At 48.0% G+C, this 17,981-nt stretch overlaps 1 protein-coding gene across 1 annotated transcript in view; it reads left to right on the top strand.

Moving 5' to 3' along the window:
• Positions 1-17,981, top strand: part of LOC138447652 (neurogenic locus notch homolog protein 3-like) — a 536,025-nt gene that overhangs the window by 190,492 nt on the left and 327,552 nt on the right. Inside the window, exons 6-7 of the mRNA XM_069603876.1 lie at positions 4,278-4,511; positions 7,235-7,390. Of these exons, the coding sequence (XP_069459977.1) occupies positions 4,278-4,511; positions 7,235-7,390 (390 nt within the window). The remainder of the gene's footprint in view (positions 1-4,277; positions 4,512-7,234; positions 7,391-17,981) is intronic.

Below are 17,981 nucleotides of genomic sequence, written 5' to 3'. Positions count from 1 at the left end.
CAGACTTCTGTGCAGTTCTTGTTCTACTGCCCATTGCTTTCAAATCTGGACCCTTTGCCCATCTCCCCTTAAATATAGTATCAGTTTATTCGACATACATTTTACCAACAATCTCTATGACTCAATAGCTACCACTCTAGTCAACCATCCAGTACTCGCACTACTGGGGGACTTGAATATCTGGTTTGAGCCCAACCCCTGGTTGACAGCCTAGAGGCACTCAACCTTTCCCGGTATACAATGGGTCACATCCACACTGTAGGCCACACCTTTAATGCAATCTTCAGCTCCACTGATCTAGTCTGTGTCCAGCCCCAAAGCCCTCATCTGGACCGACCACTCAGCCTTACCTTTCTCTGTCCGCACACCGGCCCCAACACTCGGGGCATGCCTTGTCCCCCCACACAATCACAAATGCTGTAACAAGGTAAAAGTACTCCCGACCTCAGACTTCTACCTATCGAATCCTTTGACTCTTGGCTTAATGACTCACTCCTCCCTCTCACGCTCTCTCGCCCTCCCTGCCACCGGCAAAGGACCTACCCCCAAATGGTTCAAGCCCCAACTGAAGACTTTCAAAACCCATAATTGCTCCCCGAGCGCAAATGGAAAACATACAAAACCCCTCTTAAAAAATCTTTGTTCGCTCACCATCACCATAACTACAAATCTAAGCTCTGAAAGGCCAAAAAAGCCTACTACAATAAAAGAATCCTGAACCTCTGTAGCAAAGAGCTCCACAGGATCATCTCGGAAGTCCTGAAGCCCTACTGCACCATTGCCACGCCTCTCCTCAAAGAAATCTTCTCCTCCACCTGTGCAGGAGAACGGGCTAGATCCATACTCAAGGACTCCTTCACTTCCAGGCATCTTCCCAAAACCCTGCAAAGTAGCGCATGTCAAACCTGAAAAAGCTTGTCTGGTCCCCCAGCGGCCAAACAATGACAGGCCCATCTTCAACACCCGATTCCTGGTGAAAACGCAGACTGCTCTGCCTACTCTCAGATCAACCTTTTTGCAGAATTCAACAACCTACTAAACCCTGCTCAGTCAGGCTACAGGCTGTGCCACAGCACTGAAACCACACTGATCTCGATCTGGGAAGACCTCAAAGTCTCTGAAGGATGTGCCACACTGGTTCTCCTTGGTCTCTCAGCTTTTGACACCATTAACCACTCAATCCTCCTTGACCGACTCCACGCCCTAGGAAGCCGAGACTCTGCACGAGACTCTGCACGCAATTAGATTGCCTCATTCCTCAACAATAATCAATTCACGTCCTCTCCTCACTTTCACTCCGCCGCTTGCCTGTGAACACCGGAGTACCCCAAGGTGCTTGCCTCTCCAACCTCTACATGACCACTCTGACAGGGATCATCTGCTCGCACAACCTCACCTGCTATAATTATGCTGACATCACCCAAATTATCCTAAAATCCCTTGAAGCTAGCTCTGATCCTGGACCTAGCAGCTTGCCTCTGATATAGACCTGTGGATGACAAGAAACCACCTTCTTCTTAACCCAGGGGCCGGGGCAAACACTACATCCAACTCTTCCAAAATACTTTCCTTCGCAAGCCTTTCGCTCCACTACCTCAAACTCTGAGAGTCAGGCGCTTCTCCAGGCAGAGAGTGGGGGGGTGGTGGGGGGGTTAGATCTCTCCTGTGGGTGCCTCCCTCTGGAATGGCTTCCCTGCCCCTCTTCCCTACCGGTCTGCTGCGCCGACTAGTTGCTTGGCTACCCTGAGAGTCTCGCAAGGTACCAGGCTCCTCCATGATCAGTCTCCCCTGCACTGCCTCAAGGCCTACCATGCACTTAGGGGCTGTAACTGTAACCCTACAGTCCCCTGCCTCCTTGTACTTACATAGAACTGCATTGCCCTGGCTGCATTTACTAAGAGCAATGCTGCCATGATTGCACTTCCCTTACCTTCCACCCCTGCACGTTGCTTTGTCGCATTTGCATGATCTGAGTGACACAAGCCTCGTAAGATAGTTTCTTGCCCTCCCTTGTCGTGCCTATATATCACATCGTGCCTATATATCACATCACCAACACTGGAATTCACTGCCTCCACACATTCCACACGACCAAGACTACATGGCCTTCTGTAAAGCATTGAAAACCTGGCTTGTCCCTAATATATGAAAGGGACAGCCTAAGGCCACCAAACCCTCCAATGGCCAGATTTCAGCTAGAACGGTATCTCGAAAACCAGGAACAGTTGGGTCATGAAAGTCAGCTTTAGAGACCAGCAGGCTCTGGGCTAGGCAGCTGCGGGCTCTACACACCCAGCCTAGCAGCCCCCCTTGTGGCAACAAGTTGACCATGCTGCCCCAAACACCCCCCCGACCCCTGCACTCCAAATGCCATTGCCCATGACTCCATCCCAAGACATGACTTCACTATATTCGTATGTCATGTCTGAGCAATCCCACTGCCACCCAACCAGATATGTCCCACGTTCGAAGACCAAGAGGTGTCTGTCTGCATACATCAACCTGGAAACTAGAACACCCATAAATCTCATTCTTTTCCCATAAGGAAGCCTAGCGCGATCACTCTTGGAGAGGCCAACCACTGTCATAGAAACCTATCCGCAGACCCCTACAAGCCACCACTTTACCAGAGCGTAATAGCCCCTCAGACAGCTAAATGCAACTGGACCCACTCCTGTCAAACTTTACCCATCTGGGAATTAACACGCAAAGCCACTATCTCAGGCCCCCCCTGCCAGCCAACTACGTCTCTCCCGGTTTCCTGTTAACCTGTGTCAAGCCGTACCCATCTGGGTATCGACTCAAGAGCCACCACTGCAGAGCTTCATAGCACTTATGGTTTTAAATAGTACGGTTGGGTCATAACATGCCACCTATCAGGCACACAATGTGGCATATCAAATGAGGCAACCCTGTCCTACCTAGGAAAAATGCAAGAATACAGGGGGCCCGATTATACAGGTATGGGGTACTTGGGGCACAAAATATATATGAATATATTAAAGAACCCCAATCGGCGGTTTGCTCTACCCGCTAAATTACACCAAACTAGATGCTGCGTTTTTTCAATCTCTTGGTTCGATGCGTTAGTCACCAAATCTTGAATATATACTACTACACTTGACTCATGAAAACCAGTTCCTTAATTGTACACAATACTTTAATTGTACAAAACGGCTTCTTATAAAAAAATGCACGTCATATAAAAATTAAATCCATCAGTCCAATTGAATTGGTCCTGCAGCATTTGTGTAAGAGCGTGTGCATACCCTGTTAAGTGAACAATGCAGCTGTCCAAACAAATGAATATGAAAGAAATGAATGATGATAAGCAATTTAAACAAAATTAAATCCACCACCAAGTGACAGTGACAAAATGATACTAAATTAAGAGTTGTAAATGGCTAACAAATCCATCAACTGCATATGACCGTTAGAAGTCAAGTTGCACACAGTTGATGGATTTGTTAGTTAGCGATTTACAGTCGAGTTTAGTATTTTATCTGCATTTTTAAAGCGCTCGCACAGCCCTGGGGGCATCGAGGCGCTGTTACAGGAATGTCTGTTTATTTATAACGCGCTTAAAAATACCCAGAGGTTTCTAAGCGCCGATCCGGGGATCGTACCAGTGTTGCTTCGTGTCGTCTTGTTTCCCCAGCGAGCACGTTGCCACCGAGCTATCCTCACGGGACAGTATCATTTTTGTTGATCACTTGGTGGGTTTAATTTAAATTGCTTGTTGACATTTTTTTTTAATTAATTTGTTTGGACAGCTGCATTGTTCACTTAACATGGTATGCACACGCTCTTATCCAACAACTGCTGGACCAATTCAGTTGGACTGATGGATTTTAAATGTGTACTTTGAACCATTTTACATGAAGTGCCTGGGGACCAACTCTGTTGGTGACGGTGCACGATATAAATACCTTTAACATTTAACCCAAGCACTATGATAACCCACTCTCCAATGACCTGCACTACGGTCCCCTACGGCATTCAACCCACAGTGCTATGAAATCATATCAATGGTTACATAAGGCACTATACAAATTCACAATAACATATAGGCGTATTATGTAGAGCATTGGTCCTTGTAAAACCAGCCTGTTGCCTTATTGATTTCACTCCAACTGCTATATTATGAGTGAGTCACAAACCTCTGCACAGATGTTAATAGAGGACTGATGTATCCATATGTAAAACAGAATAGTGATAACCTCTGAGGAAATGGCACATCCGGGGAATCCTACACATTATTTGTTTTATTCTTATAGGTCAGTTCTGCACTGAAGATGTGGATGAGTGCCAACTACAGCCCAATGCTTGCCACAATGGTGGAACCTGCTTCAATACAAATGGTGGCCATACCTGTGTCTGTGTGAACGGCTGGACTGGAGAAAGCTGCAGCGAGAACATTGATGACTGTGCTACTGCAGTCTGCTTCAGTGGGGCTACCTGCCACGATCGTGTGGCATCCTTCTACTGCGAGTGTCCCATGGGAAAGACTGGTAAGAGAGGAAACCTGGCAAGTTACGCTTGGGGTACATATCCGAAATATCATGCAGCACAGACCTGCTTCTTAAACTTTATTGGAGGAGATTACAAGGCCGCCTTCTGCTTTGAGATGCAAAGAAGATAAACGGAGGTTGCTGGTAGGGCAATTGTCATTTCTGTGCTAGTTTCCTCCTACCTTCGAGACCCCCAGCTCTTTTTCTGGACTTGGGACATTTTACATTTTTAGCTCCTGAGTGGGAGGGACTTTTTTTCCCTGACCAGGATTTTGTTTTCACCGTTTTTGGAGACTGACAAACTCCATATGCATCTGCCTTTTGTGTGGTGACACACAGCACCCTTTGTGCAGTGTCACTGAGAAATACGTTTCATTTCTCAAGGTTTAAATACCTTTTCTTTGGTGAACTACTATTCCCAAGAACAGTAAAGTGATATTGATCTTACTTTGGTAGGTCCAGCACACACCATCTTATGTGGAGTGCTGGGGTGGGTTTAACTAGTAGCCCCTTATCCTATTTTCTCATGTAACCTTTTTTGTTACCATTACTACTTTAAATGTCTGGTGGCAGTGGTTTACATTTTACTACCAATGTGCGTTTTTACCGCAGGCTGAATCCTCCACTGCAGTACAGCACCCAGGAGTGACAATTTTGTCAAAATGGCACTTGTCTTCATTTTTTGCCATTTTCTGCTTGTGAGGGCTTTCTTGGCTTTTACTCAGTTGAGACAGGCTTCAGCCCTGAAGCCCGCCCCTGGCTCAGTGACTGAAAGAACAGCAAGTGAGGCAGGGTCCTGAAACTCCCCTGTCCTTTGTCTCTAGGTGTGCCTGTTCCCAGGGGAGTTGCTAGGTCTGGAAAAGACCCGGGGCTAAGCTGATGTCGGTACTGTTGGGACTGGGGGCTAGCTAGTCTTTTGGCTGTAGCTCCTGAGATTCTATCCGGGGCTACAACCAAAAGATCAGGGGCTACAGCCCCCTTAGCCCCCCCCTAGCAACGCCCCTGCCTGTTCCAAACCAGTCCTGATTGGCCGGCTGGCAGCCCGGGAAGGACAGCCAACCTGCTGGGTGATTGACAGCCTAGGGCTCTGAACGAATGACCTAGCTTAAAAGGCGAGGTTCTCCGAACTACAGGTAGAGGCGACCACTGGAAGAAACATCGGAAGAAGAAAACATGAAGAGCAGCCCGCTGCAACCTCCAGGACCTCTAAGTGGCCGGTGAAGCACTGCTGCTGTGCTGACCACCTCTTTCGCATCGACGGAGAAGCTCTGGACCGAGAGACTTCTCCCCTTGGGCTGGTGACCAACTAGCCCTGTGACAAACTCCATTTTGGTGCAACCCCTGACTTGCTGTGCGTCTCCAGTGCTGCAGAAGCCCAATGCCAGGGGATGAGTGTCCATAACCGAGTGCAACGTCTTCCGCGGAACGAATCCGGCCAAAAGCTCCAGGTGCCTCCTAAGGACACTCCTGAAGCAGGAAATCACGATCCAGAGTCAAGGAGCAAGGAAAGTCCAACCAGGGAAATTTGTTCTGCATCAGTGCTGTTTGCGAGGCGCTGAAACCACGAAGAGCTATTGAATCAAAGACTATCCTTAGCCCTTTCCCGAGTACTGCCGCAGGAGCCTGCCGTAGGTTCGACCTCTCGTACCCACAACTGAGGCTCCGGAACAAGGGTCTGCTTGTCTTTAGCAAGACTGAATCCACCTGGAATATTTTCTTCAAACCAGAGGTACTTTGGGGGCTTGGGGTACTTGCCTTGCCAGAAGTCGTGCTTTCACACTTGAGATGTGCACTGGCTTACCTTTTCCGAGTTGATTTCAACTCCCCCTGCATAGGCTTAAATACTTGTGTTCCTCCAGTGATTTTCTTGAACTATCTGACTTTGTGAAAGACTTTATCCAAGAAGTGCATCAGAAATTTCAACTTGTTCCATTTGACTCTGGGTGTCCTGGCTCCTTAAAGGCACCCTTCTAATCTATTGACTTTGGCATGGCTTGTCCCATCATCGGTTTTATTGCTGGAATCGGCTTACTAGCGTTCAATGGAGAATTAAAACGGTCTTCATGTTATGAGCATGTAAGTTCTAACCTTTATATTTCCTTAACCCTTGCTGAAACCTAGAGTCTAAAGTATATTGGTGTTTAAGATAAATTCAATACTATCCTTGTTATTGAAGTCACTTCAGGGTGTAGGAGAAATGTATTCGCATACCCAAATTGTATACACCAACTTTATTGACTTTGTAAAGTGATTCCAATGTTTGCTTGACTGTTACAAACAATTGCCCTTTTAAAGAATGCTTAACTAAAAACTGATAGTTAAATAAAGATTTGTAACTGAAACCTTGAGCGTGTGAGTGCTACTTGGTTACTTGTATGGACTGATTCCATCTGTATAGCTCACATTACTCCTCTTGGCTGCTCAGTCACACTACCAACTTGTGTAGTACAGACCTATACCAAAAGGTGGGTTAGCTAATACCAAGCAGATACGAATTGTGTAGTCTCACACAGTGGGACTTCACCAATTGTTACCGAACAGTTGCTCATGTAACCAAAGTGACAATTTTTAATGGTTTTGAAAAAGCATAATTTGCAAACTGTGCTTGCCTGCTCAAACCTTTAAAACATGTCTAAGGATAAACCGAGTGCACAGAACTGGTACATGGTCTCATATCTATTATGATTTTATTTGCTAATCAATATATTTCATTCTCTCAATAGGTCTTCTTTGCCACCTGGATGATGCTTGTGTTAGTAACCCATGCCACGAAGATGCAATGTGTGACACCAATCCTGTGAACGGTCGTGCCATCTGCACCTGTCCTCCTGGCTTCACAGGTGGTGCATGTGACCAAGATGTTGACGAGTGCTCCATAGGTAAGGTGAAATGGCCTCGAATTGTAATGCCATTTCACGTTCACTGACTCTTGAACCATGTTGCTACATTCTCCTGTTAAATATCGAACAAAATGTCTTTCCATGGTACTAAAATTAATTCATTTGTACAGTGGTGCCTAAAGGATTGTATGTTTATTGGTTTAGTTGAGAACTGCCACCTATACGATGTGGGCATTTCTGGATTTAACATGAGACCAATGACCGTAAATGTAGAAGTTCCTGTTCCATTGCCTTTGTATTTGTGTATATACTTGTACAGGTCTGATATACAGCTATCGAACTGGATTAGCTGTTTTGTGATCAGCATAAAAAGTGAAAAATAAAATGTACACACATTCACAGACCATTCAATATTCCTGTTATGTAGGTCACTGTAGATTCCTTTTTTCAGCTCTAGTTTAGCCTTTAGTTCCTTGTCCAAATCGAGGCCCCCAGATCCATGCCAGCTTTTCAGGATACCCCACATTAATATTCATGAGATAAATTTGCATACATTGATTCTAAAAAATGCACATTTTTCCTCATAAACATGAATGCAGGATGAAAACACATCGAGATTCCGACCCTCGAGGCCTGGAGTTAGACAACCCTCTAATGCATTGCTCTGCTGTGGAAGGTGTGATCAGATGCTGCACTGCCTTTGCTGAAGGGAAAGTGTCCAGAAGCGAGACACACTAAATAGCAGTCCGACACTTAGGGGTTGTTCGGAGCATGCCTTCCTGAGGCAGGATAAGTTCAGATTTGTATAGTGTATTTTGCAAGTAGGGAAGTTTCACCAGTTTACACAGCTCACCAGTTTACACAGCTCACCAGTTTACACAGCTCACCAGTTTACACAGCTCACCAGTTTACACAGCTCACCAGTTTACTGGCAGAACATGGATGAGTTGTCATCCTGAAATTTTGAGGCTTGACCTACTTGTTCGCAGGTCTAACACAGGGCACATGTTTGGATCCTTTTTGGGTACAAGGAAGTATATTGAATACATACCCCTATTTACTTGATGTTCTGGGACGAGTTCGATCACTCCCTTTTGCAGCAGGGTCTTTACTTTCTCCTGGAGGATGACATTTTCCAGGGACAGTCTTTTCTTTGGCTGGTGGTATTGAGGCGGATGAAGAAACCCGATGCAATAACCATTTTCTACAGTCTTGAGTAGTCACTGGTTTGAGGTTATTCTATCCCATGCATGGGTGAAGCATGTTAATAGTCCTACTCAAGAGGCATGGGAGTGGATCCAAAGCAGTCCTATGCTGGAGGGGAGCCTCTGGCTGCTGCATTTCTCCCCCTACCTTCGCCTTGCTAAAATCCCCATTGTTGAAGGGTTTGATAGGAGCTGGATGTTCCTTGGCTGGAATACCAGGATGAACCCTCGTCCCACAGGCACTCTGAGCTGTGCCTGGAGAGGACTGCTCATGAAAGGATCGGCAAGTATTGAAGACACCACATTGAGTATACGGCGTGGCAGAAATCTCATTATCTCGTGCTCCTTCGTGGTCTCAATGACATTGTCCACCCCCTTGCTGAAGGGGGAGGAGACTTCGATAGGTTTGGGAATAAACTAGGCCTGTGTCTCTGGTTTTAACGTGATGTTTGAGCTAGGCATGCCGTTTCAAGAATGACTTCAGCCAACACCTTACCCGCCTTCTTTGCAGCATCAACTGTTCTTCAAGATGTTCTGTGTAAATGATTTGACATTCCTCTTGCACCGCCACAAGCAACTGCAACCTTGCAGGTTCGGGCACATTCTGCAGACCCTCTTGTACTAGTACCCATTGGACATCACAAAAGCTAGCAAGGAGAGTATCATTAGCAATGTGGGTACTGTAGGCTGCAGAAAAAGTGGTGCATTTGCCAAGGGCGTAACGTTTTTTGCAGTCCTTATTAGGTGGAGATTTGGATGAAGACAGGGTAACTCCTGCATGTTTTCTAGTCGTGGTAATGACCATGGAGTTTGGTACAGAATGCCCTCAGATAGAGGGGATCAGAAGTCACAAGGTGAAACATCTTGACCCGTGGATTAACCGCTGTAGTAAGTGAGGGCGTAAGCAAGGAGGGGGCAGTATGATTTTTTTAAAATGGAAATAAGAAGTGGGATGGCTTGGCTGACTGGAACTTTCTCCTTGAGGATATCCTCTACAAAGTCAGACTCGGTCACCACCTCCTGAGTGACCATCTTAAAATGGTCTACTGCTTTTCTAAGGATAGTATTGAAAAGCATTTGATCATCAAAAGGGGAAGCCTCCCTTAGTTTGGATACAGGAGGAGCGTCCAAAAAAGGTATCTGGCACAGCTTCATGAGCTGGGGTAATGGGCCAATTTCCCTCTGCAGGGATCCAGGAAACTTGGTCATGAGAAACTGGGTATTGGGAACCATCCTCACACAATCCGGGTCATAATGGACGTCATTGTACTGCTAATCTTGAAAAACGTTGTTAGGCAAGATTGTATACAGTACCCTGTGGGAGACTACACCAGCCTTGTCCTCTTGGCAATAGTGAACCCAACCTTTGGTATAAGCATGTACTACATAAGTTGGTAGAGTGACTGAGCAGCCAGGCTTATCTCAAGAGGGGTTAATGTGAGCTGTAGGGTTGTAATCGTTTCACAGTGACAGTTATTCAAATAAACACTTGCACAAGGTTTCTTGATTAAACAATTATTTTAAGTCAGTTGCTCCCTTCTAAAGAAGGCTTATTTAGTCATATCACACAAAATATACTTCAATAAAATACTGTTTCACTAAATCAGTTAATACCCATTGGGGATGGCACACAGACACTTCCTACACCCTCAGGTGACTTAAATAACTAGGACACTGTGGACATTGATTTATCACTGGCACATTTAGAGTAATACTGAGATTTATGTCAAAAGGAAAAGATGAGGGAATAATACAATGGTTAACAAATATTCTTTAGCAGGTATGTACTTCTTGAACCGTCCAATGCAAAGTAAATTAACACTTTCCTAGGGGAAAGGCAAAAAGCATAAAGTCTGAGGTAATAAGAGTCTCTCAGTGAGCCTGGACAGGCAATGTTAGTTGAGCAAGTATAGGGGAGCTGAAGAGCTTGTAGGTAAGTTAAGGTCTTCCACAATGTTTTAGAAAATGTTTGTAGAAAGGAAATCACTGAAGGGCCACACGCTGGGAGGGATGCTTGTTGGGGGGGAGGGGGGGTGTGGAATGGGGGAGGGACTGCAAGCTACTCTGCATGGGTAACCAAGACCAGTCTCAACTGAGAGCTAGCAAGGCTACACAACAAGAGGTAAGCCCCCTTAGTTTTACAGTACCTTTTGGTTTGAAGAAAACTGAATCCAGCTGGCTTCTGTTCCTGTGTAGGTCTGCAGGTCCTGTGTTCCTGGGCCTCAGTCGTGGGGGACAAGAGGGAGGACCTCTGGGGAGTCCTGCACTACGAATGGAAAGTCGGTGGCAGCAATGGGCAAACTTCAGATCCGCAGCACTTTGCGGTTTCAGCTCCTCGGGTCTCTCGCAAACAGCACCACTGCGGTTCTCCGATACCTTTTTAATGGACTTTCCTCGCTTCTGGGGTCCAGCACTCTGTTGCCGCTCAAGCTTGGTCAGTCCTGCTTCATGGGAGTCTGGAGGATCTTCCTGGAGCTCAGGTCCGGCTTAAAAAGGATGCACTCAATCTGGTGTTCCTCTTCCTGGCAATCGGTTCCTGCAGCAGCAATAGAAGTACAGCCAGCACCGAGAGGATGTCCAGACGAGTTCGCTTTGGGGTTGATTGGTCCCACCAACCCAAGGGGAGTAGTCGTCCGTTAAAGGGCTTCTCTAGTTGAGGCAAATTCGGAGCTTCAGCAATGCAGCAGGGCTTCACTGGGCAAACTAACGTGCAGGAGTTACAGCAAGTGTCTCTTCCAATTTCTTCTTTGGATTCCTTCGTCCAGTGGTTGACTCTGGCGTCCAAGCCAAAAGCCTTGCTTTTTATGAATGTTTCTTCCATTCAATCGCAGCCTAGCTGTCACTCGCACAGCAGGGTGGCTGCCCTCCAATGACAGCCAGCCGGCCAATCACCTTTGGGTGTATTCCTGCAACCAAAGGGATTAAGCAGAGTTTCAGGCACCTCCCTCACTTCCTGCCCCTGCCAGACATGCTGGAGCCAGAGGTAGGCTTCACCAGTGAATCCCGCCAAAGACCAAATGAACGAAGGGACCAAACTTGGTTTGGCGCGCATAGTAATTCTCAAAAAGGACCTTTCCAATAAGAAATGGCAAAAAAAAAGACAACCAAGATCAATTTGACAAAATGGGCACACATGGGTTTCTTGCTACGATTGCAGCCCATGGTAAAAACTCCCAATGGTAGTTAAAAGTAAACCACTGCCACCAGCCATTCATTGTAGAAAGGGTAACATAAAAATGTTGCATGAGTAACTAGACAAAGGGGATACTAAGAAACCCCTCCAGCACCCTATTGTAAGATGGTATGTGCTGGGGTCTAGAAAGTTACAAAATGTAGGTAAAGTCACTACTCCTACGTCCCGTCCCCTTTCCTCCATACTTGTGGGACATTCCGTCCGTCGGGACGGGACCGGAGCAGTTTTTGTCAAAAAGCAACAAAAATGAAAATGTTTGTCCTTCTCTTTTTACGCGGGGTACTGCACGCGGCCGTGACCCTGAGCTCCGCCTGCGCATCGCCCTTCAGTCTTTTTCTCTGCGCGGTCGGAGATGGACGCACTTGCATCACTGGGAACTTTTATTTGTTCCAGTTGTCCTGCTTTCCTGCTCCGGTTCTGGGTCGCTTAGTCCTCCGTCTATGCCGGAGCGTCTGGGATTTGTTTCCTGTTCGTCATGCAAACGTCTTTGTTACGGCTGATCCCCATTCTCTCGGCTTGGAGTGTCTGGGCCTGGACCATGATTGGGATTCGTATTTCTACTGCAACTCTGTCTCTGTCCGGGACCTCCAGTGTCTTTTTCGGTCAGAGGAGATCTTTCAGCACTTTCCTCCACCTAATTTTCAGATTTTCATCAACGAAAAGAGACGCCCGGTAAGTTCCTTACTTTTTAGATCGCCCAGTCCTGGGGACTCCTTGTCACAACCTCTTCTGCTCTTGCTCCCACCAACCTGAAAACATAACCCCACACACATGTTCCCAGAGTCCCTCATTGGGCTATTGGGTTTCCTCAACATCTCCCCAGCACCAGGGAACCCAGTTGGACCAGAGCATGGTACTCTTGGATCCAATTACATTCAAACATGGGGAGGAAATGAGTCAGCAGCATATTTGGAAACAGCAGTCTTGTTTCTGCAGTCCCTGGGTGTGGCTGACTAAGCTACACCCAGGCATTCATCCACACTTTGCGTTACTCTGTCAACAGGCAGCGGAACGCTCAGTGTTCCTCCAGAGCCGGCATCTGCGCCGAGTACTCAAGCCACAGTGCCAGTTCATCCGGAAGACAGCAGCCCCTGGCTTCAGCAGTGTGCTCTGAATCGTAGCACTTACCTGTTTCTTGTGCCGTGACGGCCCGGCATACGACTCCCCTGTAATCAGCTTCTGCAGTCATCGGGTCCGCGGGCCCTCCACAGCATACAGCTCCCACGGACCACATCTCCTGACACGCTAGTTCTTGAGCCTGCTCCATCTGAGACCTGCAAAAGAAAGGAAAGCACACAGTGAGTAAAAATGGACACCAGCTAAGGTGAAAGGCACGTTGTATGATGTGTGCACAATAAGACAAAGGCAATACAAGAAAGAAAAGCACTAAGCTTGCTAGCAAAAATAACGGACACTTGCAAACTAAGAGGACGAGGCAGGAGGGCCTGTAAAAGAAACCAATCACCACGAAGATAAAGGAAAACAAACCAGCAAGCAGGCAAAGACATTGAGCAACAAACACTCCAAAAGCGCAGCAAAACTCTCCAAGCCACAGCAGGTGGGCAGGACTACCCATCGGTGAAGCAACTGGTGGTATTGAACTATTGCACCCCTGCTAAGGATTGAAAGGATGGAGAGCCAACCTTCTTATTACTTAAGGTGAGCACACACATATAGGTAAGAAGTGTTCACAGGGGGGCTAGGAGAGAAAGGAGGGGGTTGCAGCTACCACGAGGCCCTTGTTTTCACCACCACTTGTCGTCTTGGTTCCCCCCACAGACGCAGTCATCCTAGTGAGCAAGAGAGGGTACAGAACGGAGGCTCCTGATACTCCCGCAGAGCTAAGGTGAACGTGACACTCCTTCCAGGTCCGGGAGGGGCTCAAGCAGCTCTGCTACCAGGGGTTCCCGTGAGGTGCCCCACAGGCCTAACAGGCATACCAGAGTTTTCTCCGAGGGTTCCCACGACGGACCTGCCAAAACCAGACCACGCTCTGAGGTTCACCTGTCGGGTGGTAAACTTCAGCCCAGTTCATCTGTGGCTTTGGATACCGGGGTTTGCTCCGAGGTAGGTTTCTGGAGCTTTCCTCACCGACCTCAGGGTACGCCCTGAGGTCTCCATTTCTGGAGCTTTCGGTACCGAGCCACGGCTTGAGCTCCCTCTCAAGGGAGCTACACGTATCGGGCAGAAACCAGAGGTTCCTCTTTTAGCAGCCAAGATCTGCTCTGAAGGTCTTATCTGTGAGGTGGATTCCTCAGCATTCCCGCGCTTAGGGACGCAGTGACACCGGTTCTGTCAAGGGGCAAAGAGGTTGGTCATAAACCTTAACTCCTCTATTACCAGCTCTGCCGAGGTTACTCCTCTGGAGGTTAATTTTGGGGCCACCTCCAAGATGTCCAGTAAACATGCAAGACCCCCCAGTACCGGCTCTGCCGAGGATCCTTGTGTCAAGGCTAACGTGTTGCTTAAGTCCCCTGACAAGCCTGAGGAGGTGGTTGCCTCATCTACACATGTGACGCAGTTCTCTCGTGCATTGACAAAATGGCCGCCCAGCCCTCATGGTCCACGGCGGCCATATTGGATTCTTCCCTTACACCCACGCTCTCGAGGTCGGGTGCTGGGAACCTTCTTTTCTGGGGATGAGCAGCCGTTCCCACCTCAGGTGGACAGTAAAAATAAGTTCCACCCTTCTTATGACTGGCGCACTCAGATGCCGCCACCTAAAACTCTCTCGATTCCTCCTGCTTCTGTTCCACTTGTCTACGTGGACCCGGTTTGTGATGGGCCTACCTGGCAACCATCCTCACTGTGTTAGTGGGGGTATGCTCATATGAGCGTTCTATGCCCGACCTAGCTCATAAGCCTTCATCAGAGGATGCATTTTTCGGGAAATTTCAGAGGCTCATGCACTCTGACCCCATGAGTATTTTAAGGGTCTTTTCAAGGAAATCTACCATGAACCTCCTGTTCCACCTTCCACCCTGGCGGTTTCTGAGAGCTCCTGCGGTGGTGCCACCTCTTCCTCTTTGCCTGCCCTCCAGCTCTTCCTCCACTACCTCTGCTATCTCCCATAGAGTAGACACCGGCAGAGCGGGATAGCACTTTAAAAACCGCGGACAGTCCAGCCGCCTGCATCCAATTCGCTGGATGACTCTCAAGCAAATCTTGATAGCTGTGAGCAGGCCTGCTCTGTCAGAACATTCAATGACTGGGTCCTGGATATAATGGCCCTCGACATTCTAGTACCTGAGGCCCGCTTCACAGGAGGGGGTGCTTTTGGGAGCGTTCACCCTGTCACCACAAGAGCGCACTGGCCTGTTCTTCCAGAAGGACATTTTGGCAGAGGCCCATAAGGTCTGGGATAAGCACTACACACATCAATAAAAGAAGTGATGCCCGTTACAGGCTCCACACCTCTGAGGATATAGCATTGGTGTCTTGTCCGCTACCTTCCTCGACGGTGGTAGCTGCGGCCACGCTTCAATGCAAGCCGGCCTCTGCGACCTCGACGGCTGTGGCTCAGATTCTCTGTCCAAGGAAGACAAGATTCTGGACTCCTTGGGCAAGAAAGTCTTTGCCAACTCAGCACTCAACTTCGTCAAGCAAATACCGAGCTCATCCTGGCAGCAGCTAATCTGAGGCCGTGGAAGGAGTTGGCTGATTTCCATGAGTGTATTCCTGCGGATAGGCTAGACGACTTTAAAGCCAGTTTGTCGGACGCCAGGGTGTTGGCACAAGATCTGCTGCAAGCTGCGGCACACCATGTAGATGCCTCACCTCGAGGCCTTATGGTGGGAATTGACCCCTCCCGCCAGGCATGGCTCCATGCAACAGTGTTCGAAGGCGGTGCAAGACAAAGTTCTGGACCTTCCCTTAGACGGCAAGGAATTGTTTAATTCTTCTATGGATGAGGAACTTACAAAGACCAAGGCGAGAACCCAAAAAGCCAAACCTTTGTCAGTCCTGGTGAAGGTCTCGGCTAAGGCCCCTTATACACAGAGGTCAGGTTTTCAGTCTTGATCCTGCTCTGGCTTCAGGGGGTGTCGGGACCGCCGGGTGCGCAAAACTCAAGCTCCGGTTGGCGGCACTCGTCAAACAACCACAGCAGGGTGGTTGTTTTTGCTCTGCCATCAGCCTCCTCTCCAGGGACAGGTTGTCTCCCCGCCGACAAATCTGCAAAATTATATTTTTTTGTTGGTCGCACGAGACTCCGGTGGGAGGACGTATCTAGTCTCATTTGGAGGCGTGGCAGACCCATCACCGAAGAACGGTGGGTTTTGTTAATCACTCTGGCTGGCTTTCGCTTGCCCCTCCCCCGTACCCCGCCTTTCAACCGTCCCTTCCAACAGATCGGGACACCGTCCCTCAGAGCCGAGGTACAAAAATGTCTAGACTTCAGGGCGGTGGAACCTTTTCCCCTTGGGGAGCAAGGGGAGGTCTTCTACTCTTGTCTGTTCAGTGCCCAAACCCAACCAGGCTGGCCTGCGCACTATCCTCTATCTTTCCCAGTTCAAAATTTCTCTTCTCCAAGAGAAATACAAGATGATCATGCCCTGCCAAATAAAGTCCTCTCTTCGGAAAGGCGATGGCTCAGTGTAGTGGACCTTCAGGACGCGTATATGCACATCCTGATATGGAGGCCAAATCGGAAATATATGCGGTTCTCCTTGGGAGGAGAACATTTCCAGTTCTGTGTACTACTGTTTGGTCTCAGTTCAGCACTGCGTGTCTTTACGAAGATGTCGGTCATCGCAGCTTTCCTTTGGCTACAGGTTGTTCATGTATATCTGTATTTGGATGACTGGCTCCTACGCAGCCCTTGTCCACTGACGGCTATGAGCATTCTCCAATGTCTGCTCCAGCTCCTGTTCTATATTGGGCTGTTGGTGAACTGGTGGAAGTCTTCCATGACAGTCTCCCAAGACCTGATTTTCATGGCTTTCAGTTGGAACACGGTCGACTCCAGGGTGTACTTGATGGCAGACAGGATTGCAGATTTATTCGCCACGTGTCAGCTCTTCATCCAGTCCGAGCACATGATGGCTTGGTGGTTCCAGAGATTTCTGGGCCTCATGGCTTTGTGCGTACTTGCTCTTCCTCTTGCACGTCTCAAAATGAGGCGTACTCGGCTGGCTCTTTTGGAGCTCTTGGCGTCTGGCTTTGGACTTGGTTTCCAAGATGATCCCAGTTCCACTCTGCATGATGGCGGATCTTCTATGCTGGTCTTCGACCAACAATCTTACAGTGTGGGCCTCCTTTCTGGAGCCCTGCCCACAAGTGACGATTACCACGGATAACTCCCTTCTGGGTTGGGGCGTGACACTGGATCATCTCCAGGTTCTATGGACGCTGCAGGACAGCTAGTTTCATGTAAATGTGCAACTCCTGGCTGTATTTCTGGAGCTGAAAACGTTTAAACCGTCCATCACGAACAGGTTGGTCCGCATCAGCACGGACACTCGGTGTCAATGTTTTATATGAACAAGCAGAGTGCCACCAAATCACAACCTCTTATGGACCTTACCATTCATATTTTGGAATGGGCCATCCAGCACAGCATTTGGCTACTGGCGGTACACATTCTGGGTCCATTCAATGTGACTGCAGACTCACTCAGCCGACAAACAGCGGCCAGCTACGAGTGGGAACTGAACACAGAGGTGCCCTCCACCATCTTTCGCCAATGTGGCACTCCAGAAGTGGACCTGTTTGCAACTTCTACAAACAGGAAACTTCCTCTTTATGCATCCAGGAATGATCCTAGGGCCTCCTCCCTAGGGAATGCTCTCAATTCCGTAGCACAACATGAAGGCCTATGATCCGAACAGGAATAATCTGTTGAAACCTGCAACATTACTTTTGGGAAGAGGCACAACCAAATCACAGGTGAGTAATATACTCTTACATCTACTTGCCGTTAGAATGGCAAAACAGTGTCTAAGGAAAAAAAGATGTTGAGAATTCTCATGAATGTGCTAATTCCTCTCTACCTTAGAGACCCCCAGCTCTTTTGCTGAACTTTGGGACTTGTACTTTTAATTCTAATTGTTTTCTGTGTTTGTTTTCTTTGGTTATAGAGTCTGAGTCAGTGGCACAGGGAAACCTTTTCAGGCTTTTCCCCAGATTTAAATACCTTCTCTGGGATAAACTACTGTTTCCCAGAGTAAGTAAAGTGAAATTGACTTCACTATACGTGGGGTGTGCTGGTTTCATCAAACAAAATGTAAAAGGG

Source organism: Ambystoma mexicanum, chromosome 3q, assembly GCF_040938575.1.
Source record: "Ambystoma mexicanum isolate Mex_15411 chromosome 3q, UKY_AmexF1_1, whole genome shotgun sequence".
Taxonomy (NCBI): domain Eukaryota; kingdom Metazoa; phylum Chordata; class Amphibia; order Caudata; family Ambystomatidae; genus Ambystoma; species Ambystoma mexicanum.
The sequence above is the reverse complement of the archived record's forward strand: the minus strand, read 5'-3'. Positions and strand labels throughout refer to the sequence as shown.